General features: G+C 37.2%; 4 protein-coding genes across 4 annotated transcripts; 3 read left to right on the plus strand and 1 right to left on the minus strand.

Moving 5' to 3' along the window:
* Positions 1-4,723: 4,723 nt before the first annotated feature.
* Positions 4,724-6,282, plus strand: guca1c (guanylate cyclase activator 1C). The gene is made up of 4 exons (XM_041798457.1): positions 4,724-4,918; positions 5,391-5,540; positions 5,962-6,049; positions 6,140-6,282. The coding sequence occupies exons 1-4, from the start codon at positions 4,724-4,726 to the stop codon at positions 6,280-6,282; spliced, it is 576 nt and encodes a 191-aa protein (XP_041654391.1).
* A 3,517-nt stretch (positions 6,283-9,799) lies between these two features.
* On the plus strand, positions 9,800-10,427 carry LOC121523297 (thyroid hormone responsive). The gene has a single exon (XM_041808117.1). The coding sequence runs from the start codon at positions 9,858-9,860 to the stop codon at positions 10,275-10,277; it is 420 nt and encodes a 139-aa protein (XP_041664051.1). The 5' UTR covers positions 9,800-9,857; the 3' UTR covers positions 10,278-10,427.
* A 164-nt stretch (positions 10,428-10,591) lies between these two features.
* Positions 10,592-14,152, minus strand: ndufc2 (NADH:ubiquinone oxidoreductase subunit C2). The gene is made up of 3 exons (XM_041808129.1): positions 13,908-14,152; positions 11,546-11,689; positions 10,592-10,779 (listed from the first exon to the last, which is right to left on the minus strand). Exons 1-3 carry the CDS (start codon positions 14,044-14,046, stop codon positions 10,730-10,732), a joined length of 333 nt encoding a protein of 110 aa, XP_041664063.1. The 5' UTR covers positions 14,047-14,152; the 3' UTR covers positions 10,592-10,729.
* A 1,784-nt stretch (positions 14,153-15,936) lies between these two features.
* On the plus strand, positions 15,937-24,048 carry rab30 (RAB30, member RAS oncogene family). The gene is made up of 5 exons (XM_041810697.1): positions 15,937-16,071; positions 19,465-19,563; positions 19,654-19,737; positions 19,843-20,026; positions 20,426-24,048. Exons 2-5 carry the CDS (start codon positions 19,471-19,473, stop codon positions 20,674-20,676), a joined length of 612 nt encoding a protein of 203 aa, XP_041666631.1. The 5' UTR covers positions 15,937-16,071; positions 19,465-19,470; the 3' UTR covers positions 20,677-24,048.
* Positions 24,049-25,812: the final 1,764 nt, after the last annotated feature.

Below are 25,812 nucleotides of genomic sequence, written 5' to 3' on the forward strand. Positions count from 1 at the left end.
GAAATGTAGAGTGGTAGAACGCCTTTCTATAGCTGTTTTCAATGACTACGTAAATACACGCTGACGGACAACAGCAAAAGTTCTCTTTCAGAAGAAGCGCCATTAAAATGCAAATGTTAATGCTAAGAACCCCAAACGTTCTACACTATGTACTTCAGGTGTTTTGTAGTTACTGATAAACCAGACAAAAAGTATCGCTTCGTTATTAGGAAGTGCTATGCTGTAAAATAAAGCATGGTGTGTCATAGATTTTATGTTTTTTTTTTATACGCGCGTGATTTAGAATCTGGTGTGCGCATTTTCTTAGTATCTCTTGCATGCGAAATAGTCTATACGTATTACGTAAAATGCACATGAGAGATACAGAGAAATCGTTTCGACAAGATATGAATAAAACGAGCACGTGAGATAGTGAGAAATCGTGCACAGGAGATACAAAAAAACGCGCACGCCAGATACTACAATGCGCAAGATACTAAATCGCGCACGCGCATTAAAAATAAACATGTTCATGTCACCTCCCGGGCTCTGTAGGAATTTGTTGTGTTTGTGGTTCATGTTCGAGTTAGGGTTCACCAACCCCTCTTGACCTAACCAATGTTAACAGCATTTCAGAGGGGATGTGGGCGGGTCTTGACGGTGCTTGAGGTGAGGTAACTTGCTGTGTTAGCATGTTAGCTCGGCTTAAATAGGAAAACGTTCATTAAACCATGGCAAAGATGTTCAAATAGTTGATTAAGGGCTTAGATGAGAAAGATGCTGGACACTGATGGATGAAACTAGATGAGATGAGAAGCGATGACATAAGGTATTCTCGAGGGAGCTAGCAACTATTCGCCACCAGCAGCAAGACAGCACTCCCACCCGGACTAAAGAGCTGCTGTCCATTACTATGTTTTCAAAGGTGATAGTTACGGCCACCACAAAGTTATGTAAGTTAGTGGCGGTAACATGCACTCAGAAAAAAATCTAATCAGTGTGTCCGGCTGAAAATGGCATATTTGTTGAGGACAGAATTCGTTATTTTTTGTATTGTTTTACAGTTATTGTGATACGTCGCCGTTGTGGTGGCGATGCTGTTGTAACCATAGTAAACGTTATTCTGTGGAGAGCAGAGATGCTGAGGGCTCAGGGTGTCATTGTTTAGATTCTCTAATGTGAGTTAAACCAGCGGAGGCTTGGACACACGAGACAGCAGACTGCGGAGGATTCAATAAACTTAAGAGATAGACCTGAAAATTACACAGAGCAGCTCATATTATGACTAATGGCCCGTTGTTTGTGTGTCTGCATTCTTGCTGATACATTATGCTGTTTGTATCTTTCTCGCTCGCGTATGCCCTCCGGTCTTGGGCGTTATTGTGCCAAAGCATTATAGAACAAAACATGCTGATAATGAACGGATTAAATCATAACCGACATCGTTTTTGCTACAAACAGTGGCTGAGGTAAGAAATAAGAATTCATGATAACATAACTAAATCTGTTTTCCTTTTGTGGTAAAAGTGACATGTTTATAGTGGACCAACTCAAGCACAAGATGATGCACTTTAACTGGAATGGAGTATGTATTATTTTAGGGAGCCTTTCAAAGTGCTTTAGCACTTTTGGAGTATTATTTTAGAATGGATGTCGTCTAGAGCACGATTTTGGTTTTAATCTTCAATGTTTGTTTTGGCATTTTAATGTCAGCTTTTAATGTATTTTGTGGATTGTGTCTTGAATTGTGAATCATTGTTTTTTTGTCTCTCAGATGCTGAACTCCTCTCTGCACAACAAATTTACCCTTTTGGGCACTTATAAAGAACCTTGAACCTTGAACTCATAAAAAATGTACAGTCTTGAAAAATCATAATCCTATAGTAAGAGTACAGCCATGGGCATGATAACACAAACAACTATGTGAATAATAGCACTTCATTTTCATTTATTGATTGAAATTAAGATTTTTAATTCATGCACCGAGAAGTACATATGTACTATATAAACAAAATGAAGTAATCTTGAAAATGGTTAATTAACTCATACATGTAAATGACTGAATGGCAGACTATGTCTGCATTAAAAGTCATGATTATAGTAATAGTATAGTTGATTTAAATAGTATAGTATAGTAATGGTTTTAAATTGTATTAAGTTGTATTTTCCCAGTAACATTTATTGATTTACAAAATAGTTTATGGTTTTTTTAAATCACTCATATTTTGATGAAAAATACTAAATATAGAGAAAAATATGCAAAGCTTATTTATATACGTGCAAATTGTTTTCCATGTCATTAGTCTTTTAAAGTCACTTAGACTTGAAAATAATTGCACTGTTACTGTTTACATACATGGTTGTTCCAGTGTTTTAACCCCTGAGGAATGTTGTCAGGTAATCACACCACTAGCAGCCATTGTATACAAGCACTCTCACAATAGCTCTAACCCTTTCCCCCTGTGACCCTCAAACTCATGCCAAAGCATGTAGGCAGAAGAGCAGAAACATCTTTTACATCATGATAAGCTTTTGGTGTTGAATCTTTTTTTTTCTTCTTTATTTCATACAGAATCGTGATCCAGCTCTAGTAAAACTGGCTCTATGCTAAAGCATAGACTAAAAGAACTGGACAAACCCTGTGTGGCGTCAGTCGTCTGCTTACAATAGGCGGACTCAAACAGCACTTGAAGCCCAATCCAAGGAGGCTTCCATATTGAAATCGCGATCTCAACCAAACTTTGGATCAACCTAGTGGCACGCCCACTAAGCGCGACTTCCTGTCAGCCTGCTAGCTAGCGTTCTGGTTGACAGAAACGGTGCCTCTGCCTGCCGAGCTATCTGTCAATCAAATGAGACGCACCAATCAGCTTTCATCGTAAATATAATCCAAACGATTGTGGTACAAAAAATTCACCCCCCGTACAGTGGGCGCACAGTAAGACACTAGCTAATGAGACACGTTTGGTGTTTTGAACCAGGCTTTCAACCAGTTTATTTTGTGTGTCAAAACCGGCTGTTTAACATGTGTGCAGATGGGACTTTCGGTGTTCCTGCAGCCAGCCTGAAGTGGACACTCGCGGTATTGCAATTTTTTGCACTTCTGCATTGGCTTCATTTTTCAGGACTGGAGGTTGCTGCTTGTGCTAAAACTTCTACTGAGGTAATCACTGCACCTTGATTTTCATTCCATGTGAAAGCCAAGCCAGCTTTATTGCAAGCTCCAAGCAGGCTTTTATTTGTCTTCTGGAACTTCGTCCCATCTCCATACGGGATCCCTGGAGCTCAGTAAGAGTGACCATCAGGCTCTTGGTCACCTGTCTTACTAATGCCCTTCTCCCCTGATTGCTCAGTATGGCCAGGCAACCCGCGCTTGGAAGAGTCCTGGTTGTGCCAAACTTCTTTCATTTAAGAATTATGGAGCCCACTGTGCTCTTGGGAACTTTGGGTGCAGCAGAACTTTTTGTAGCCTCTTCCAGATCCAGATCTATACCAGTCAACAATCCTGTCTCTGGGCTCTGCAGGGGCTTCCTTTGACCTCATGGATTAGTTTTGCTCTTCTATGCATTGTCAGCTGTGTGGCCTTCAATAGAAAGAGATGTGCTTTTCTAAATCATGTCCAATCAATTTAATTTAACAAGGTGTAGAGCCATCGCAGCAAAGATCCAGGGAAGTGGGGGTCTGGCATACTCTCTGAATGCACCATTCATCACTGAGAACCTACACAAGCCCAGTGTTATGCTGTTGCAAAATTACTACCTATAAGCCCTCTCCAGCATAGAGTAAAGCAAGCATGTTAAGTGTTATTTAGTCAACATGATGGCATTTTTGATCATTTTCATTTTGCCTTTGTTTTATCTGTATATCTTTGAAAAGACATTAAAAAATACGACTTAAACTTAAACTTACAAGGTAAATTTTAAATTTGAGAGACTTTTATTATCATACAAATTCTGAAAAACTGATTGTTTTGCTTCTTAAGAATACACAGAAATGTTTGATCCTTTGATATATTTTAGTGTAAACTCTCTTTGTACATCTATAAGGATCACTGTTATTAATAACTTTTATGTAATATTTCATAAGAGGCTTTATATATGTTTGTAGGTCAGAAATATCTCTTGGTTACTTCATGTGTGTAAAGAGGATAAGGGGGGTTGCAGAGGAGTTCCCTCGGATAATTCCCTGTGTGTTCCCTTAGTGTCATAACTCACTGAAAGAAATGGTGAAAAGCTATAAGAGATGGTCACTTTTTTAGATTATTTATGTTCATGCATTAAGTTCTGGGATTGGGGTGGATCTCTCCAAATTGGTCCTGTTATAGCAGTGAGAGGAAAACATATATATCAATGGAAAGAGTGCTCTAATAGTAAAAAAAGAAATATGGAGAAAAATGTAACACTGCCCCTTTATTATATGGCAGATCTGGATAGGCAACTTTTGGATTAAACCTTGTATTTATGTAAACTTGACGCCATGATTGCATGCTTTATGATTGTAGTGGGCTTCAGTCATTCAGCATGCAATGCCCTGAGCTTCTAGGAAGACTTCTGCACTTATCCCATTAAGGGGTTATCGCTCCTTTTGGCTGTCCCACGACTTAAAGATTAAGGCTGTCGTCGCATGAGGTTTCAGCCAGACTTCAGTGCTGCTGCTGATCCGTACGGACACTGTCCTCCTTTACCTCATCCTTACTGCTGGCTTGCTGCAGGATTTTGGACAAAATCATTCCTTTGAAGGAACAATGGGCTCCCACTGCTCCAGCCTGGATGACATCTTGGAGGAGGATATGCACCACTGGTACACCAAATTTATGCGAGAGTCTCCGTCAGGGCTCATCACGCTCTTTGAGCTGAAAACCATGCTGGAAATGAACGGTATGACAGAGGAGGCACACAGCTACGTTGACCAAGTCTTCTTCACCTTTGACATGGATGGGGTAAGATTTTGCAGAGAAGATATTTAATTCTAGCCTGAAAAGTCTGGTATTTTTCAAACTGATGAGGAAGCTGCTTATATTCCTGATGCTCAAAGGAAACCTTCAGATCATTTCTGTTGTACTAGAAGGAGCAGCATTGTTTCAAATTGTTTACTATCGAGAGGGTATCATTTAAAGGACTGTGGAGATTACAGAGATCTGTGGCATTTTAACAGGGATCAAGTGAGGTTAAACCCTTGTTTGCTATGTGAGTCTTTAACTCTTTCACAAAACCTAAAATGAAAAGTCAGCAATTGTGCATCAAAAATATGTGATCATTGTTACCCTGGAATTACTCTGCTCCTGCATCCCTTGCAGAAAATGATAAAATGCTCAAATTTAATGCATGTTAAAGGCAATTTAAGGTGTTGACAGGCCAGAAAAGTCTTTGTATCACTTCCACTAAGTGCATCTTTCATGCCTTTTTTTGCAGGACGGCTACATAGACTTTGTTGAATACATTGCAGGCATAAGTTTACTACTGAAAGGAGAAATCAACCAGAAGCTAAAGTGGTACTTCAAGCTCTTTGATCAAGATGGAAATGGGAAAATCGATAAGGAGGAAATGGAGACTATATTCAAGGTAAAGTCAGAGTTCCTTATGTGTGTCATTACTGTAGAAGAGGAGCTGAGCAGCTCACTGTCCTGGACTACATAGCTTAGCTGCTCTGAATGAGTAGATGGGGGTTTACCTGGTCGTGACCCATACATGACTTATAATCCAGGGGTCGTCTTACCTAACCAAAGGTCTATAATTGGCCTTGCTTATAACCTTTTTCACACACGAAAGAAGGCATACTATAATCACCCCATAGATTACATGACACCATTCCACCTTGTCGACATTATATCATAACCTCTAGGTGCTAAGACTTTCACTATTAAAGTAGATTCTGTAAATATTTTACCTGTTAAAGATCATGGTTTGCATGTAAATCACAAGATCTTCATTTAGCAGCAGAATGTCCATTTAACTCTGAGTTAAATGTGTAAACTTCTTTCAGGCTATTCAAGATATCACTAGAAGTTATGACATCCCTCCAGAAGAGATTGTGACTGTTGTATACGAGAAGATCGATGTCAACGGTGAAGGTAAGGAGTGTTTCAGTCAAGGTTATCAAAAATGGGGCTGTTTTTAAATAGTAACAGGTGCTATTTCTTCTTTCCTGATTGTCTCTCCAGGTGAGCTGACATTGGAGGAGTTCATCAGCGGGGCCAGGGATCACCCAGACATCATGGACATGCTCGCTAAGATGATGGACCTCACCAACGTCCTAGAAATCATCATCAGAGGACAGCAACCAAAGAAAGTGGAAGGCCCTTAATAAACAAAGTGGGACTTTGTGGACAATCGAAATCATCTTTGGTGGATTTCAGAAGGCAGCGTGGTTGGGGAAAGAATGGACTTTATATGCTTGACTGATGAAGAGCTCAGTCACATGTCAAACTGCACAGACTGAGCTGAACCAACCGAGCAGTCCCATGCAGATATGGCCTTTCTGTATGAGGGAAGCAAAGAAGACGTCTTATTCCCTCTGCTTGTGCTCTCACTTCCTGGCTCTTTAATTGTCAAATCAACAGGTGATGCGATCAGAGCGAAGGGAGGTCAGGTCGCTTTCAGGATCCCATCAGGCTCTGAGTTGATTGCGCAGGAAGGTGGATAAATCACTTTGATTTATTGAATTAAGAGCTTACTGAGCAGGAAATTTGATTGGGACTGTTGTTTGGCAGAGCTGTCAAGGACAATGGGAAAAGCAGGATGAGTTACTTCTGGCCAGAGCACTTTGAACTGCTCCAGGTTTGTCTTTTGGCAGCTGGAAACATGTCAGATGATTGAATGAACAATTTCATGCTAATTCCTTAAGAAGAATGCCGCAAAACTCTCAATTTCTGACAAAACTTGAGCATGTTGGTAACCTCCTCTGCCATTAACATTGTTACAATAAGTAGACGTTTTTCGTGTGTTGTGCTGTTGCCCTTGTAATCTCCATGAAAAACATACAGGATTACTTTTAAAAAGCTGAGCAGTAAAATTAATTGCTAAGTAGTGAGCGGGAGTACAAAATCTGGACAAAAAATGTTTCACTGTATGTCACAATAATTGAGGTTACAAAGTTGCCTTTGAATTTAATGCAAATGTTTGTTTTTTTAATAAAAACATTTAAGTTTTTCTTTAATTTGTTTGTCATTATAATAGATTTCTGTGTTATTTTTAGATTGTACTGCTATAAGTAACTCAGCAGGTTCTTTATGTTGGACTAATCTTTTTGCAAAGGAAGGTAAAAAATAGTTGAGCTGGGGCTAAACTATCAGGATTAGTAGAGTTATTCATAAACCATTATATCACATACAGCATAGAGGGCTTTACTATAGTGGGTCACGCAACATGCATGCTTCAGACCTACAGTATGGCCACTGTGAGAGCTCAAGGGTGCCCTCTTGTGAGCAGAACAGTTCATACATGAAGAAACCCTGCACCATTCAGCAGTGTCTTCTTGTATGCTGTATAAAGAAACGCTTGGTTTCGACATTTCAGAGAAAATTGAAAAACATGTTCACCTGTACGTTGCCATTTTTGTCCAATGCATTCTAAATAGCAATGTCCTTTGGCTGCATTGTTCTTTTCCCCACATCTCTTGATTATTCTCACCTCATTTCACATTACAGTAACCTCTTCGTTGCCTGATGCTACAGCCAAAAACTTTCATTTTTGTTCTCATTAATCTACTCTCAGTACCCCATCATGAAAAAGTGAAAACAAATTTTTTACTATTTTTGCAAATTTATTCAAAATAAAAAAGTGAACATTCACATTTACTTAATTAATGTAGGTGGTAAATTAAAATGAATGGACATGATTTGGAAAGCCTCACACCTCTCTATAGAAAGCCTCACAGCTAACAATGTATATCAGAGTAAAAACCAAGCAATGAGGTCAAAGCAACTGCCTGCAGAGCTCAGAGACAGGATTGTTGCCCGCTTGGCTTTCACATGGAGTATTTTGCAAACTCTTGGTGGGCTTTCATGCGTTTTGCAATGAGGATAGGCCTCCCTCTAGCCACTCTGCCACTCTGCCAAGCCTAGATCAGTGGAGGGCTGCAGTGATGGTTGTCCTTCTGGAACTTCGTCCTATCTCCACACAGGATCCCAGGATCTTAGTCAGAGTGACCATCAGGTTGTTGGTCACCTCACTTACTAAGGCCCTTCTCCCCTGATTGCTCAGTTTGGCCAGGAAACCCACTCTTGGAAGAGTCCTGGTTGTGCCAAACTTCTTCCATTTGAGAATTATGGAGGCAACTGTGCTCTTGGGAACCTTTGGCGTCGCAGCATTTTTTGTAGCCTGGGCCTTGCAACAATCCTGTATGAGCTCTGTAGGCAGTTCCTTTGACCTCATGGCTTGGTTTTTACTCTTATATAAATTGTCAGCTGTGAGGCCTTGTATAGAGAGGTGTGAGCCTTTCCAAATCACGTCCATTCAATTTAATCTACCACAGGTAGACTCCAATCAAAATGTAGAGACATCTCAGAAGAGAGAGGGAGAAATGGGAGGAACCTGGGTGAAACTCAAGGGTTTTTGTAAAGGGTCTGAATGCTTATGCAAATGTGATATTACGGTTTTTCATTTTCAATTAATTTGCAAAAAATCCAAAAGTCTGTTTTCACTTTGTCATGATGGGGTACTGAGTAAATGAGAATAACACTGTTCTTTTTTTTTTTTTTTTTTTACTGTAGTATCAGGCTGCAACATAAGAAAAGTGAAGAGTGAAGGGGGTCTGAATAGTTCCTGAAAGCACTTGTAGATCAAAGACAGTACAATCCACAGATGGCATGTTTCTTTGTACAACAAACCTATACATGACATGAAAGTTACACAGATAAAGTCAGGGGTATTTTTGATTGGCCTTTAATATACTTAATGCAGTCATCACCTTCTGGTTCAAGAGAGCTTGCTGAAAGAAACCATTTTCTGTTGTAAAGGATGCAGGGTTGTAACTATAGTAGCCTTCAAATTTAACTTTTCAGTCTGGATTTTGATATGAAATGGAAAATTGACTCCAATACATGGTCTCCAAAATAACAATAAGGCTTTAATCCTCATTTTACTCTGATAAATTCATTCCTGCACCCAACTTAATTCAGTCATCTTTGTCTTTTGACACAGACTGTGCAACTTGGCTCCTCTTCTTAGCTTCTCTGCCAAGGCACAGATTATCTGCAGAGTCTTCAGTTTTATTTGTGCAGAAAATACCAGAGCTTGTCACACACATGAGAGAACCCTGTGATTAGCCGGGATGAACCAGATCTAACATTTTACCCTCTCAGGCCACCCATCGATCCAGTGTGGCAGCCGGTTTTATGCTTATATAAGAACCATGATCATTCATTTCCCCGTCAAATTTATAATCCAGGTTCCTCTTGTTTCTGCAAAGTCTGCAAACAGGAGAGAAGAGCTGATGCCCTGTAAATCTACACACCATTTAGCTGGACTTTAAACAAATGTTTGAAGGTCTTGGGTGGTTGAAATTTCACATCCCTTAGCTGTTTTTTAACTTAATATCAACCCACGCTATTCTTTATACTGAGGTCACTCTAACATTAAAGTCTGTGTGGCTAATGATTGAACAGAGGTTCATCGTGGTGCAAACCAGTCAGACATTATTATGACCATGCAGAAACTGCAGGTTGTGTAAATCAAATAAAGATAAGGGTTTGACTCCAAATAGCACTCAGAGCGTTCCTAAACATATCGGATGTTACAGTGACGTAAGGGCACTGATCAACCCACCTGTACTCATCGTATAAATTCACCAGCATCTGCTCGCATGCCCCTGCTCTGCATGCTGCTGCCTACTGTCAGTCACCACAGCACAAGATCCGCCCTCCACATCCAGCTGGAACAATGCAGTCCGCCGAGGCCAGATTCAACAAAAACAGCCTCCTCCTGGCCCTGAGACAGTACAGCTCGGCCGTCAGCGACATGGAGCAGACCATTCTCCTGCCGAGTCTGCTGCGAGACGTGCCATCTGATGAGGTTTGTGATTGTGATGCAGCGGAGGAGTCCTGCAGAGACTTGTATGACAACTACCTGTTGCTCAAGGCTGTAAGAAACACAGTGGAGAGTGGCTTGTTTTCCATGGATGACCACAAGCCCAAGAAACATGTGGCACTCAATAAGACGCCAGAGCCTCTCTTGGACACAGACCCTGAAGCTCTCTTTCGCTTTCACCTGAGAGGACTGTTTTCTGTGATGACAGATCTCACCAAGAAGACTCAGAGCCTTACAGAGAAATACATGGACATTATTGGAGTCTCAAGTTAAACGCACAAAAGGACATTTGGATATCAAGAAAAATCTCTGCTGTTATAAAGCTGTACATGTAACAAAGTCTTCTGCAACATCTCAAATGTCTTAAAATGTGGTAACTCTTACAACTAAGAATGAAGAATAAACGTGCACTGCCAAAACTGATTCTCAAAGTCTCATTTCATTTAAAAATGACTGGTTCCAGAATTATGTTTCTACAAAAGAGAAGTGTTTTAACCTTCATTTATGTCGGTCCAAAACACTTCACAGTGATCTTGCAAAGAAACCTGTTTACTTGTTTAAATGTGAGGAAAAATTCAGCAGGAAAATTTTGAATTTGGATTTATTTTATTTACATAGCTGTATTTCACACAATAAATGACGGAAATATTTGACAAAAAGATGACTTAGGAGGGTAGTCTGCAAATGATGTCCATCTTCCTCTCTCTGCAGCCAGCTGCTGACATTTAACGCACAGGATGGAAAGGTTCGACAATCTCTGCAAAGGTCTTCTTTTCTGGTTTGATAAAAGAGACAAAGCGAGAAGTTATTTGATTATGTAAATTAGCCACCATGTTTTAAAAAATCAGGAAGTCTTTAAACATTTATTTATCATAAAACACAGTGAGATCATATCATGAGTTACTCAGCATAGAAATGGTACCCTCAAAATGAACAAATTCTAACATTTGGGCTTGTTATGCTTGTGAAAGATAAAAATTACATGTTATCATGTGCAGTTTTGATGGAGAACACATAGATATTCAAATATTAAAATGTGCTTAGAAGAACAAATATTAAAATCTGCCTCAAGAAATAGGACTGGATGCTTTTGTAAAGTAAGTAACCAATAAAAGGCTTGATCAAATCTTGCTTAAAGCAAATGTTTTCCTAAAATGAAAATAAAATCTACCTGATGGCTAATCATACCAAAACTCTGAGTTAAAATCCATCATTAATGTCAGATAAAATTTCATAGACAGCTCAGAGAGTGAGCTAGTAATCACTGTCTATTCCACTCTGTACATTGACATTGTTGAGAATATTTGGAGACATTCAACATTATACTTAAAGATTGTGGTATTTTTGGGTCCTTGTGTCTATTGTTGCAAGCATTTTTGACGATGCATACTGTTTTGATATCAAATTTTAAAAAAATAAAATTTCTGTTTCTTTTGTTGTTGTTTGATTTTCAATAGAATCATATCAAAGTTTAAAATTCTGGTGTCATGACAGCCCTAGACAGCTTGTTTCTTCTGCCGTTACAGCAACAATTCACTCACCTTTTTCTGCAAACTCGCCCGGATGCAGCCTGATATATTCATACATATCTCGATCAAGTTTGGCATACATGTAATTTTCTTTCTTTGTGACATGGTAGCCAATGAACCAACCGATCGTTGTCAGCAGGAACTGTCGATGGAGACCTGGAAGAAAAAAAAAAACAGGACACATTGTATAATTACCCATGTGATTTGAGAAAAATATGACAGCTCTATTATTTGTACTTGTCATTTTGCGGACAATATTTTTTTATTTGCTTTTATGGAACTACACACTAGATGTTTATACTTTATTAATAAGAGAAGGAAATTGTTCACTAATGAGCCATTCAGCCATTTCATCTTTATTTAGCTTTTTGGAAATGAAATGTGTTCCAACATTAAAGTGGAGACAAGACTCAAGAATAATAGATCATATCTGCTCAAGATAGAATAAAACAGCTAAGTGTGAAATCACAAGCATATACTAATGTTGTCAACATACCATAATTTCAAGTTTTGGTAAGAAACTTGCAGGGCTTAAGAGCCCTGATACTTGTTTGAGACCACATGAACCAAATGTTGCCAGTGTTGGTTCCTCTCTTATGCAGTGGTCTTGTGAAACAGATCAAGTCTTTTGGAGCTTCTGCACTTTTTTGATACTACTAATAATCAAATAATATATTGCTAATAAACGGTATCTTGGTATAAAAGTGTGAGACACATCATAGGGTGTGTTTAATTAAGCTGATACTTTATTACACAGTGTAGTGTGTCTGTCGACAAAACATTACCAGAGTAAATACCTGTTAGTTTCATCTTTATGACTGATCACTACATTTTTGAGACAGTAGAGGAAAGAAGAATGTCTAATATCCCTTCTTCGTTAGGCCCTCTAATGCCAGTAAAATTTTTATAGCACTATCATATGCCATATCAATTTGCTTTATAAAAATGTAGTATTACCAGCATGGTTCCAACCAGGAGCTTGCATATTTGCAGATCTTGGGTTTGTGTTCTTATAATCAATAATGCTATCCACAGTGCTAACCATCTATCGTCTAGTTTTTAAAAGAATCAAAATGTGGTGATATTATCTACATGCATTCTACCTCATCCTTTCTAAAAATGTTGAACTCAGTATTGGGGTAGTATTGACAGTACTGGCATTTAGCCAATGATCCGTATCAGCATTTTATATATCAACAATCAGCCAAAATCAGTTCATTCAAAGGTGTCGTTATCAGTCACGTGCACCAATAATCAGTATCCATATTGGTCCTAACAAACCAACATTTGCCAACCCTTAACATGCTGCCTTTTGATTTGTCCCTGGTCTGGGTTCTCACACCCATCACTGCATTTTGTATGAGAAAGTTGGTTGTTATTCCTTAAACATTATTTTTCTTTACTGGCCATTTTACATGAATTCCCTTCTGATCTTTATGGTCTGCTGACTTTAAGAACTAGGGATGCACGATATTGGATTTCTGCCAATATCTGATATGCCAATATTTACAAAGTAATTTTAGCTGACTCTGATATTGATACCAATATTTCAATTTAGTGTAGACCTAAAACTTAATTCTTTAAAACACACCTTAAAGTAGAAAGAATGATGATGAACAAACTTCAGCTGAAGTAGGTCTGTTGGTCAAACCTAAAACTTTACTGGCTTACATGTTCCAACGGCCAATATTTACAGCTGATATTGGAATCTTTTATTGCCAAATATCAGTAGTATATATAGCGATAGGTATTTTCATATCTGCTGGTACTATAATTTACTTTTTAAGTTAATATCTGTTGATACCGATATCATACTGATAATATTGTGCATCCCTGCGAAAACAGTTTGAAGCTGTAACCTTCATCCTCATGGATTCATTCGTCTTTTAATGTTTTTGCTCTGTCGTCTTAATAGACAGGATCATTCTAAGCTTAAACACTGGACTAGTTTGGAATATTTTAAAACTAGAACTAGGGATCACAGGCTTATGAAAATGTGTTTTCTACTAAAAGCTGCTGACTTGTTGATTGATGCAGTCTTTGTTGTTATGGTCTGTTGTTTGTCATACTGTAGTACCTGGTTAGTTATCATCTTAACCTTTATTAGGCAGAGTTTTTATAATACCACCCTTATCCACTTGACAAGTTAAACTGCTCTCTAAACTGAATATCTTTGTGTTTGTAGTGTTTGATTGACTGTATCTTATCCACAGGCTGGAGGGACCACACAGCCTCATCAACACAGTAACCAATAATTTCTAAACGCACAAAGACGGGATAAGTACTGTAGAAATAGATGTTAAAGACATGTCAGTCGACAGTGTTAACATGTAGACAGGAAACAGTCTGAAGGCCAACTGGAAAACATGCTAACCTGATTTTAGCGGCGGCCTGTGGTTCATGGCATTATGAAGCAGCGCGGTGCACCAACCGACACCTGCCAGCCACAGCGAGTTCCTGTTAACGATTCCCGGAGGAGGGAGAGCCTTTCCCTCGTCTGGTATGAACCCCATGGCGAGAAAAATCACCCTTCAATGCAGAAACAGTAGTGACCTCCCTGCTATCTATGCGTACTTCCCTGCAATCACCTCTCGTAGGAAGCCAAGGGCGTTTGTGTCACCGAAAGAAGCGTCCCCTGGTAAACTAATGAAAACTGCTTCAGTTCCGCCTTTCTTTGTTTCCTGGTAAACAACGGCTGCGTTTAAAACTCCATATTACGCGTTGATTTTACTTACTTTTGATTTTCTGAGTAAAACAAATCATATTGTCGTGAAAAATAAAATGGTTTTAACATGTACAGGGCGAAAACTCCGTGCTATTGTCAGGCTCTATTTATTTTAAAAAAAATCACATTCATAGAGCACAACTCTAGTTATCAATTAATTAAAGAGACAAAATGTATTTTGTCTCTCTAAATAATTAACGAAAAATTTAAAAAAGTAAGGCAAAGGTATGCTTAATTTTTGTGAGAGGACCAGTTGAGTATAAAAATGAATGTATGCATTCGTTTACAACTACTAATCTTTCATAAAGGAAGCAGCACTTTTGCCACACCCTGCCGTGGAAAATATTTGGAAGCCCATTTCCACCACTTATAAAAGAAATTTTTTTTTATGAAAGTTAGTCATACTTAAAAAAAAAAAAATCCTAAAAAGTCAAGTAGATTAAAATTATGAGATTGAAAGGAAAAGTGATGATGTAAGTCTAAATTATGAGATTAAAAGTCAAAATAAAGACACAAGTCAAATATGAAATAAAAATCAAAATTATTAGGTAGTCAGAATTTTGATATAAAACGTGAAATTTGAGAGAGTACAACAAATTTATGACAAAAAGTAAATGAGAGATAAAAAGTCTTAATGAGATAAAAAGTCAATTATGAAATATAATAAATAACGGGGTCATAATTGAGATAAAAAGTCGATTAAGACATAGTCAATCAAAATTGTGAGATAATAATTCAGAATTATGAGAATGTAGTCAAAATCATAATATTAAAAAGTCTAATTTCTAAAAAAATTATAATCATGAGTTTATGGGTAGATTACGATTTTTTCATAATTTCAAATTTTCATCTCATAATCGTGGCTATCTCATAACTTTGGCTTTTTATCTGATAATTATAACTTACTTTTCATTATTTTGACTTTTTTTATTTGATTGTTTGAAATCTTTACTATCCCATAATTTCCACTTTTTTCTTCATAATTATGGCTTTCTCCTAATTTTGCCCTAGTTTGATAACCTTGTCTCACACCTACTTATAATTTTGATCTTTTATCTCATTATTATGATGCTCTAATTATTTTGGATTTTTAATTTGACACACAACTCATTATTTTGACCTTTAATATAATTGTGACTGTCTCATATTTTTGACATACCATCCCATATTTATGACTTACTTTATCTTGATTTATCACAATTATAGCTAACTATCTTATAATTTCGAGTCTTTATCTCATGACTTGATATCTCATTACATCGATTAAAGATTTTATTTTATCATTATTTTTTAGAATTGCCTTACTTTCATATTTTTCTTTGTGGCAGAAATGGACCTCCATAGAAGAGGCTGTTCTGTGGTTATCGGTGTATCCTTGCCGTGAATGGATGGGTAGGGGGTCTGAAACTACTTTCATAAGCCAAAGGGACCCCTACAGAAAAAGTTTAGGAATTAATGAACACACCTCATTAAATACTTTTGCTATATGTCACTGTACAATATTGCAGGCTAATTTAGCAGCTACCTTCCTGGTCATTAACAGTCTGGTTACTGATGTCAGTGCCTCTTAAATTCTGAAGTTACATCTTAATGAGTTAATGGGGTGAGTTACTTTGCATGGCAGCTGATGACATCATTGAAAGCAGTCCTCTTCCTCCTCCTCCTCCTCTCTCAGACAGCCTGCTGCTGCTGCTGCTGCTGAGGATACACAGTCAGAGGAATTATGCCCTGCCCAGCGGTGGCTTTGCCTGTTTGATGAGGTGACCTATGCATACCGAGTGGTTGTAAGTCCGGGGATATCCCCGTGTTTTTGGTAAGTGCAAACTATTTCCAGTGTCGTTGCGTAAGTCTCACTCTTCTTTCCCTCTTGCATCTGCAGAAAGAGGCAAAATGGCCAGAGTCACACGGTAGCTGCTAGTTGCTACTGTTGCTAGCTTCGCCCTAATGGCTTCAACTCAGGCTGATTGGACGCGTTAATAAAAAGAAACGTCCCAAAACCCCTGGTTAAAATATGTAAGGCACATAATAATGTTAGCTTTTATTTAAAGATATGATAAAGACGAAGAAGGAAATGCGACACAGTGAAAAATTTATTTCTGTTCAATCGATTCCAGTTGAATTAATCCATTCAGCATGGCTCATTGTATCAAGGATGTGATTCAAAGATAAGCGTCGTCTTGAAGCAACAGATTGATCTGCAAAATAAGGTTGGAGTTATTCAGTTTTTGGCATGCAGAGGCCTCAGTCACAGAGCTGATACCGGAGCAGATGTAACGGGTCTGCAGAGATTACTAAAATTACGGCTAAGATTATAACAAAGATCCGTATTAAACATGCATGTCATAAAATACTGCTGCTCTGGGCACTAACACTATACGCAAGAGAAACATGAGCTCTGTGTTTAATTTCGCAGGATTTATTATTCTGACTGTGCCGACTCTCTATGGTTCCATTATCTCTGTACAGGGATGCACGGCCCCTTAAAACTGCACTAAGCCAAAATAATAGAAAGCTCTCACTGTTCTCCTGTCTAATGAAAAAGAAGAGGAATTTAACATTTACTGTCTCACTGTTTTTATTGTTGTCAGAGCTCAAGTTTTGCTCAAGTGCAGACTTCAGTGCTGCCTGGAGGACTAAAACATTTTCTTAAAATATGAGTTTTAAATCTTATGTGGAGTTGTAACTTCAACATCACATGAAATTCATATTTATTTTCCTTTAACTAAATAGCTACTGGCTGCTGAACAGTACTGAAAAAACCCTGACTTTCCAGTATCTTTTATTTCTGCTACATGTATTGTGATATCAAAAAACAGGAAGTTATTCCAAACAATTGCAGTGAATTGGTTTCTCTGTGCTTAAATATGGGCAAATAACATTTGGATCTCTGAATCATAGAATTAAAACAGTATGAACTTTAAGTCTGTTTGTCTGTGAGACCTGCAAAATATGATAAATGATTTGATGAGAAATACTGTTTTTGATTTTGTAATGATAAGACATGATAATTAAATTAATATTTGATATTCATCATCAGCTTTAGCCATAGCTTTTTGTAACATGTTTCTTATCAATCCAAAATAAATCAAGTGTTATTTTACTAGAAAAAGGATGATCCTGATGAATACCATAAGCCAAAATATGCTTATTAGACTTGTTCTTTGAGCAACTGGATTTATAGTGGAGCTTACTGATTCTACTAATGCTCTGTGCAATTTTAAAGCTAGTGAAGTGACAGAAAACCCAACTTTGATTTTACCACAAAATCATCAAAACTTACTCTGAGTGTGGCTGTAGTTAGCTTGAGTTTTTTCAACTGTATGAAAATGGCATGAAATGTTTAAAATGTACACATGCTGAGCAGGAATACAGTGTTTTCTTCTAATTCAGTACTAATTTAGGCAGTTTTTAAAATGTAGTTGTATTCTATGTCTTCAGATGAAAATGTCCATCAGTTTTAGTAATGTATTAATCATTTTTATTTTTGAAATTTCAGTCCAGATGATTGATCCCCACACTGGGGTTTGGAACCCCCTTGGGGAGTTTCAGAGATTTCAGGGTGGTGTGAGGCTCTGTCCGCTCTGAAGTTGATAAATTAGATGTAATCAAGTTAACAAAAAAAAAAAAAAAAAAAAAACAACCAAAAAACATGAAATTGTTCATACATAGGTCTTTTGGTAAGATTTAAACAATAAAAATAAAAATTAATTTTTGACAGTACTTTTTTGCAAAGAATAATACATTTTTATACGGCAATAAAAAGTCATTAGATTTAAGTTCTTAAGTGTGTATTTAAATTAATTTGCTTCCTGGGGTTACGTTTAGCATTTAAATTCCACTGGTTAGGGTTAGAATAAATTTATTGTATGGATTGATGGGGCGTGTTTTGTACGGAGCGTGGTTTGTACGGAGCGTGGTTTGTAGTGGCTGCAGCTGCAGCTAGACCCTTCTTGGCTCTCCTGCTCCTCCTGGAGTCCTCAGGAGAGTAGGGCGGAACTTTCTTCCAATGACACATGACATCATGAGGGGAAAATCTGAGAACAGCTTGTTTCAGCACACATTTTCTGAAAAGTGGAGAAAGGGGAGTGGGATTTTTCTGGTACTTGAGGTCCAGGGACACATGTTTTGTTAGAAAGGCCTGAAGAAGTTTTTTTTTTCATAATATGTCCCCTTTAAAGTTCATAATTTAAATTTGCTATACACAATACAGTATAAACATTGGTGTACACTTAAAAAGGCATCTGTACCAGTGTTTCCATCACAGTGACATGAATCTAACAGTACTGTATCAGATGTCAGGCAGAGCCATAATGATTTGGTTCCTAGTGGAGTCAAGTCGGCAGGCAAATTTATATACAAGATTTCTTAATACAGCTGGTTGAGTATTAAATCCTGCAGTTACAAACATTTCAGCTGCACTGCACCATCCTGGTCTCTTCTGTTATAACCTCAGTGTATCATAATAGGCTACTTGCAGCCTCTGCATACTTTGTCCATAAGTGTGCAGCATACAGAGGTATACAATACTCTTTAAACAAAGACATCTGCACATTATCTGTATATAGACGATGAATTTAAATGTTAAAAAAAACAACCTTATATTAATGCAATATCAATATTTAACTTAATTTACATTGAGAAAAAAAATACTGACTTACCTTGTATGCTTGCATCTTGGATTTTGAATGTTTGAATTACCATTTTAATTTTTCTCTGTCTAGGTGACAAAAACTCAACTTGCTTTTTATCAGAGTTTTCATTATCAAAGATGTAGTTTTATTTTGTTGATTGCTGTCCTGTATTCCTGATGAAAAAAAAAACGTTTACACACATTTTTAGTCATATTTTAGTTGACTAAATTGACCCTGCTTCAGACCTTTGTGGTAATTGTGAAAAGTAATACTGTGCTAACATAACGTTCCATTTTATTGTTCAGCTTCAATAGCTATCAAAAACTGTGCATTTCTTATAAACATATAGTTTCTGATGCCGTCAGTGTATTTATTCTAAAGAGCTAAATCAAAGCTCAGGTGTACTGTATATGAGGAGAATTTGAATTAGATCGTAATCAGGTGAATGTCAGCTGTGATGCTGACAATGTGGCGGTACTATCAACACTAGCTGAAGACATTTTTAATCAAATGCAGTTCTTTCTTCTTGATGCAGTTCCATATCACCTATTTCTTTTTTTCTGTTATTTTTACAGTTTAGCATGAGCATGGAAGATTATGACTACCTGTTCAAAATAGTTCTGATAGGAAATGCTGGAGTGGGGAAGACATGTCTGGTCCGGCGCTTTACTCAGGTCTGAATGCATTTTATTTTCTGTGTGTTGGTCATGAATCACAGAGTTTTAGGAAATAATTATAGTAACAGTCCTTTTTTTTGTTTTAAGGGCCTTTTCCCTCCTGGACAAGGTGCGACCATCGGAGTGGACTTCATGATTAAAACAGTGGAAATCAAAGGGGAGAAGGTCAAGGTAAGCAGAATTCAACTGTCCTTGGAATCTGCAGCAGATGGCTTTTTGTTTGGTGATATTTTTGGATGTCAAACTGCTTATTTCAGATGTGTTTGTGCTTTCCAGCTGCAGATATGGGACACAGCTGGACAGGAGAGATTTCGCTCTATTACTCAGAGTTATTACCGCAGTGCCAACGCCCTCATTCTTACGTATGACATTACCTGTGAGGACTCCTTCAGGTGCCTTCCAGAGTGGCTGAGGGAGATCGAGCAGTATGCCAACAACCAGGTGGTGACTATATTAGTCGGTAAGAAGCTTTACTTTAATAACTGGTGGCTCCGTTTTATCATGAGGCTCATTGTTCATTGTGAGAAGAGCTGTGAATAATAGCGTGCACCACATTTGACTGTAACCAGCCTTGTTTTCCAGGTTCCGTTTAATGTGAGTGTGAAAAAAACAAGATTATATCTGATACAGTTTGGACAGGCAGATTAAGAAAAGACAAAGCCGGTGTTGTCTTTTAAAAGCATTTTATTGTACAATTTTTAAAGAAGGACTTTTTCCTGCAAATAAAAATCTCAAAGACTCTTTGTTTACATCCATCCCACTCATGCATGCACTCCTCCATTTGTCCTTACTACACCCACAAATGTTCAGTCTGTTGTAGCGTGTGAAGCAACAGTTTCAACAAATGTTTGTGTTTTAGGTAATAAAATCGATCTGGCAGAGAAGAGGGAGGTTCTCAGACAGAGAGCCGAAGACTTCGCCGAGGCTCAGAGCATGCTGTACCTGGAGACCTCAGCCAAAGAGTCCGACAACGTGGAGAAACTTTTCCTCGACCTGGCCTGCGAACTCATCAGAGAGGCCAAGCAGAACAAGCTGGATAACAATGACACTGCCCCGATGCCCGGTGAGGGTAAAACCATCAGTTATTTGACTTGCTGCAGCACCAATTAAACAGAGTTCAGCCTTGTGGTAACTCAGTAGCCATTGACTGAAGAGGGCAGATGGCTGAGCCACTATGCCTCCGTCCTTCAAAGATGGCAGAAAGCCACTTTTAGTCCTTCATTTCTAGATCCATGCCTTTTTTTAAAGCTGTATAAGGGAGTTAGTCAACTTTACTTTTGATCTCCAGGACAAGCATTTTAAGATTCTGTCATCATGGAGAAATCTCTCCTTAATTCAACAAGTATGTTTGAAAATTGTATCCAGGAATCAGAGTAGGGCTCCATTTCATCATCTTCATGGTGAAATTGCTTTTTTAATTTGTTTTCATTAAAAACCAATGTTCACCAGCAGTGTTATGTGAGTAAAAGGTCAACCAGGTATTTTGTTACAGATTCCACATCAGGTGTCATGATCATTGGAGGTTATCAGTAAATGATAACTATGTTTACATAAAGTAGGTTTTTGAGAAAAAAATCTGATCGGTTTGCAAAAAAGTTTTGCAAATGAATTCCTTATTTCCTCAAAGTCTGTTCATGCCACTTTCCATCCACGCAGCGCACTACAGAGCAAATTGCTCCCTCTTAGTCACTTTTTGAGTTTCCACAGCACGCAGCTCGATCTCAAGATGCATTCTGGGTCTCATTTCAGCAGAGACTGTGGCAAGTGCGCAGTCTGCACAGCGCAGATTCAACCACCAGGGGTGGAAAAAGTACACAACTATGGTACTCAAGTACAACTACTTTAGATAATACTTAAACAGAAGTAAAAGTATTAGTCTATAAATCTACTCAAGTAAAAGTGAGTAAGAGAGTAAGTATGTTTTTAATTTAAAGTTTACTTTAAGTACTGAGTAGTTACTAAGGCTGAGCAATCTGGGAAAATGATCTAATTGCAATTTTTTTTTCCAATATTGCATTTCTGATTTGATGTGATTCTTTTCCAAGCTCCTCATGTTCAGTATTTTTTCAACAAACATAAGCAATAATAATTTTACATTATAACCAACACAATATTAGAAAGATTAAACATAATCTGTTCAGTCCTGAAGGCTGGGCATATATGTTAGGATGACATAACCGGATGCATAAATCAGTACAAATTAGGGCTGTCAAGATTAATCACGTTACTCGTGATTAATTAAAGTCTACCATTTTTAATCGTGATTAAACGCATGTTTTATTGTACCTTTCAACACACTTTGGTTAAGGCTGAATCAGAGTCTCCCTGCAGCCTCAGTGGACAAGTCAGAAGTCATCTGCACCTTTTTATTGAGCTCTTATTTCATTTTCAATCTATAGTGAGGTCCTTTTTCCATGGCTGAGTACATGTTCAAAATTTTGATCCACTTCTAAAGTAGGTCTGTATCCAAACAGGAAGTCAATTACCCTTAATTTAAGAAAGCAGAAAAATCCAAACTGATAAGAAAACAGTTTACAATGCAAAATAGCCTAATTTTATAATTCAACAAAAAGGGTGTGATTAATCATGACTAACTACAGAAATTCTGAGATTAATCGTGATTTTAAAAATCTTTTAACAGCCCTAGTACAACATATTTTTAAGTATCTTCACCTCAGTGGTAAATTTACTGATTTGCTTCACATAAAGCCTTGTAGTGCTGAACAATTATGAGTATTTTTATGTCGTTCTCATTTTTGATAAATAAAACATGTACTAAAATAAGAAAAGCAGGATTTTTTTGCAAACTATTCAATATTAAATTGATGCTTTAATCTTTACCTGATGTTTAGAGCGTATCATCTCTGCAAGAAATGGTCCAAAACTTTTTTTTGACACATTTCAATTCAAAGAAATTAAAACTTAAGCAATTTGAAAATTGCAGTAGGACATAATGCGATTTAATCTGAATTTCCATTTATTGCCCAGCTTAAGTAGCTACTGAGGAGTTTTACAGTAAAATATGATCTTTCCTTATTGGCAATAACAACATGAGAATATTAATTTCCAGCCAGGTTTTTCAGGTAAAGTCACGCCTTTATGATAAAGTAAAATAACAGCTGTTCACTGATGTGATGTAGAACTATTCTCTTACTATATCCTGCTGAGGTGGAAAGAGTACAAGGGTATTTTACTCAAGTAAAAGTAGTCTGGTTATAACTTGCTTAAGTAGAGGTAAAAGTACTGGTCTCAAAATATACTTAAGATAGTACAAGTACCCCAAAAACACTACTCCATTACAGTAGTTTGAGTTAATGTAATTAGTTACTTTCCACCCCTGCTACCCATGCAGGAAGACATGTCAGGGAATGCACAGGACATCTTGTCAATTTCAAAATAAAATACTGTTGATCATTTATCTGTTCACTATAACAGTATTATGACAAAACAGCAAACAAATAAACTGGAAACCAAGCCCCTTAAGGCAAATCAACATGTTTTTATGTCTTTACTCCTGTATGATCTTGTGATCACCCTGCTCTGAGCTGTGGTTTAGGGTGCCTGCTATCAGAGCAAAGCGTGGCGTGGACACGGCCTTGTGGAAATTGTGGGATTGTCCAAAATCTGTTGCACAATCACTAGTTTCTCTTGTTCTGATAATTTCAGATGTCCAAAATAACTTTCATAAACTCGTTTCTGTGTAGTTTTTTTGCACCTGTTAATTCAAACTGTGAATGATTTGTTCCCATTGGAAACATTTTTCTTGCTGCTAAAATATGTTAAATGTCAGATAACGTTAACTGAAACAGAAGTGTGAACACTACATTGAAACAGTATTGTGTGACGCCAACATTCCTGCGGTGTAATTAGTTGGTTTATTTAGTATGAAGAAGCTGAAGAGGTATCAGTAGAAATGATAAACGGTTTCATCAGACGACTCCTTGTTTTTGACCGTCAGCTGTTTATTTTCTATCCATAGACGTGAACCTTTCAGCCTTTGTTGTTACTGCTTAGCCATGAAACTATGTCACTTCTAATTTGTCTGAAGAGGTATGTCATGTAGTTTCGTATATGACCTGTTTTTCATATACTCTTATTGTGAAAGTTTTGATTGTCCAGCATGTTTTGATTTAATTTGTAGTGTCTAACTTTATAATTGCCATAACTGTAATGTACTGTGTTGCACAATGCCATTTACTGCACACTTATTTTTATTGTAACATTTTATCTTTTGTTGTACAGTCATGTAGAAATCCTGGCACTTTGCTTTGATACATTTACTTGCAGTAATCTCTTTGTACAACTGACGAGCTCTTTGTTTTGCCTTTTACCTTAGATTTAACAGATGTGACTTATTTTAATTCTTTTTCATGTTTTTGTCAACGCAATATGGGAAATACAAAGGAAATGATATTGGGATATGTGCTTCTTTTCCTTTATGTGTACAAAATAATCCCTGAAATGACTCTGTATAACATTAAATAATAACACTGAAAGTCCTGTATTTGTCATGTCATTTTATAAATGTATTATCAGTAAATTAAAGGTAACATATTTGGATTTTTACACCCAAGGACTGTTAAGTTCCAAGTGATAGCTTTAAATCAAGTCAATGTTAATGGTGCAATACTGCCCCTTTGTGGCCACCATCTGAACGACAACATCGTTCACTCTGAGTTTAAATGTACAATGTTTACCATCCAAGATTGGTATTATTTATAATTAACATTATTAATAATTAGAATAAATATCGGAGCTTGTAGTGACTTCTTAAGACCACAAAAGAGAACAAAGAATACTATTAAGTACTCCCACTGTATAGTGAATGATTGCACTGAAACATGGTCGTTTTCAACCTCACAGGCCTTTTTAAATTATTTTTACTTAAATGGAAGTTTTCTTAAAATACCAAAATGTTTTCGTAGTAATCTAAATCTACAATATATTTAAAATATCCCAGAAAAATTATCCCCAAATTTGCAAATTAAGTACAGTATTTATATACTATGTGTACATATTACACATTTCAATAAATTGAAAAAAATACAAACATCGTAATTTCTTTTTATTGTAAGTTGTAACTTGCGTTAATGTTATTTCGTCTAGACGTGGTGGAGTTATAGGCCTTCAGTGCCCCTCAAAAGTAAAACTATAGCCAAATCAAGTTTTATTCTGAAGATACTTTCCGGAACAGTTCTGTACTGTTGTTAATTTACGTTAGCTTATTTCGTTAAATAGACTTCTTCTCTTCGTGGCCGCTAGAGGGCAGCACCAATCGTTACTCTAAATGATAAAGTCAACCGTCATCTTCACCTAGCAAAAACTGTCATCTAGATTACGTTTCTCTGCTATATAAATTGTTTATATTCACTGTGTTTGTTAATATTGGTGTCCTTAACCCTCAGATGGTGTAAAAGAAATTGCTACACTTAGGTTGTAAGCAAGGCAGCCCATAAAGGGAATAACGGGAGAGCTTTCTGGCACCATGCCAAACAAGGGGGGCCATGGAGGTGTGAAAAAAGCATGGTCCTTTGAAAGTTAGCCTGTGATAACCATATTTTATATTTAATCCAAATAATAAATTCTCTTATCACAGAAACAAATACATTTATTGGCCTTATTTATTCTGTATTACAATTTAGCCTTTATTCTGAATTTAAACCCATAATCTTAATACATAGTTTAAGTGATGTTTACAGTGTGGACGGCCACATTGAACGAAAGCATTTGCAAACGAATGTCGGACTAATCATAATGTGAGAAACATCAGGGTGCAAAATGGGTTAAAAGTGTCAAAAAAGTGGTGAAATGTGGTTAGAAAGTGCGAAAATAGGTTAAAACGTGTCAAAATTGATTAAAGACACAACATGGGACAAAAGTAGCAAAAATGGTTTAAGAAGGACATACAGTGGTAACAAAAAGTGAACGGAAAATGGTGAAAAGTGGTTAAAAAGAGGCAAAAATGGGTAAAAGGTGTAAAATATTGGCAAAAATGTACTAAGTGTGGCAACAAAGGGCTATAGTGGCAAAAAGGTTATAAAAATGGGCAACAACAATGTCATGAACAAACAAACAAACGAACTAACAATCAAAACAGTGGCTTAGTGACATTAACAGACCATTATATCAGGGTAAAATACAGTGAAAAGCAACACATCCATGATGGGTGTTTGCCTTCCCCACCTCTATCACTCTGATAATACTTTTAGGTAATATTTAACATAATGTTATGTGACGTAATATTAT

The sequence above is a fragment of the Cheilinus undulatus genome, linkage group 2, assembly GCF_018320785.1.
Source record: "Cheilinus undulatus linkage group 2, ASM1832078v1, whole genome shotgun sequence".
Taxonomy (NCBI): domain Eukaryota; kingdom Metazoa; phylum Chordata; class Actinopteri; order Labriformes; family Labridae; genus Cheilinus; species Cheilinus undulatus.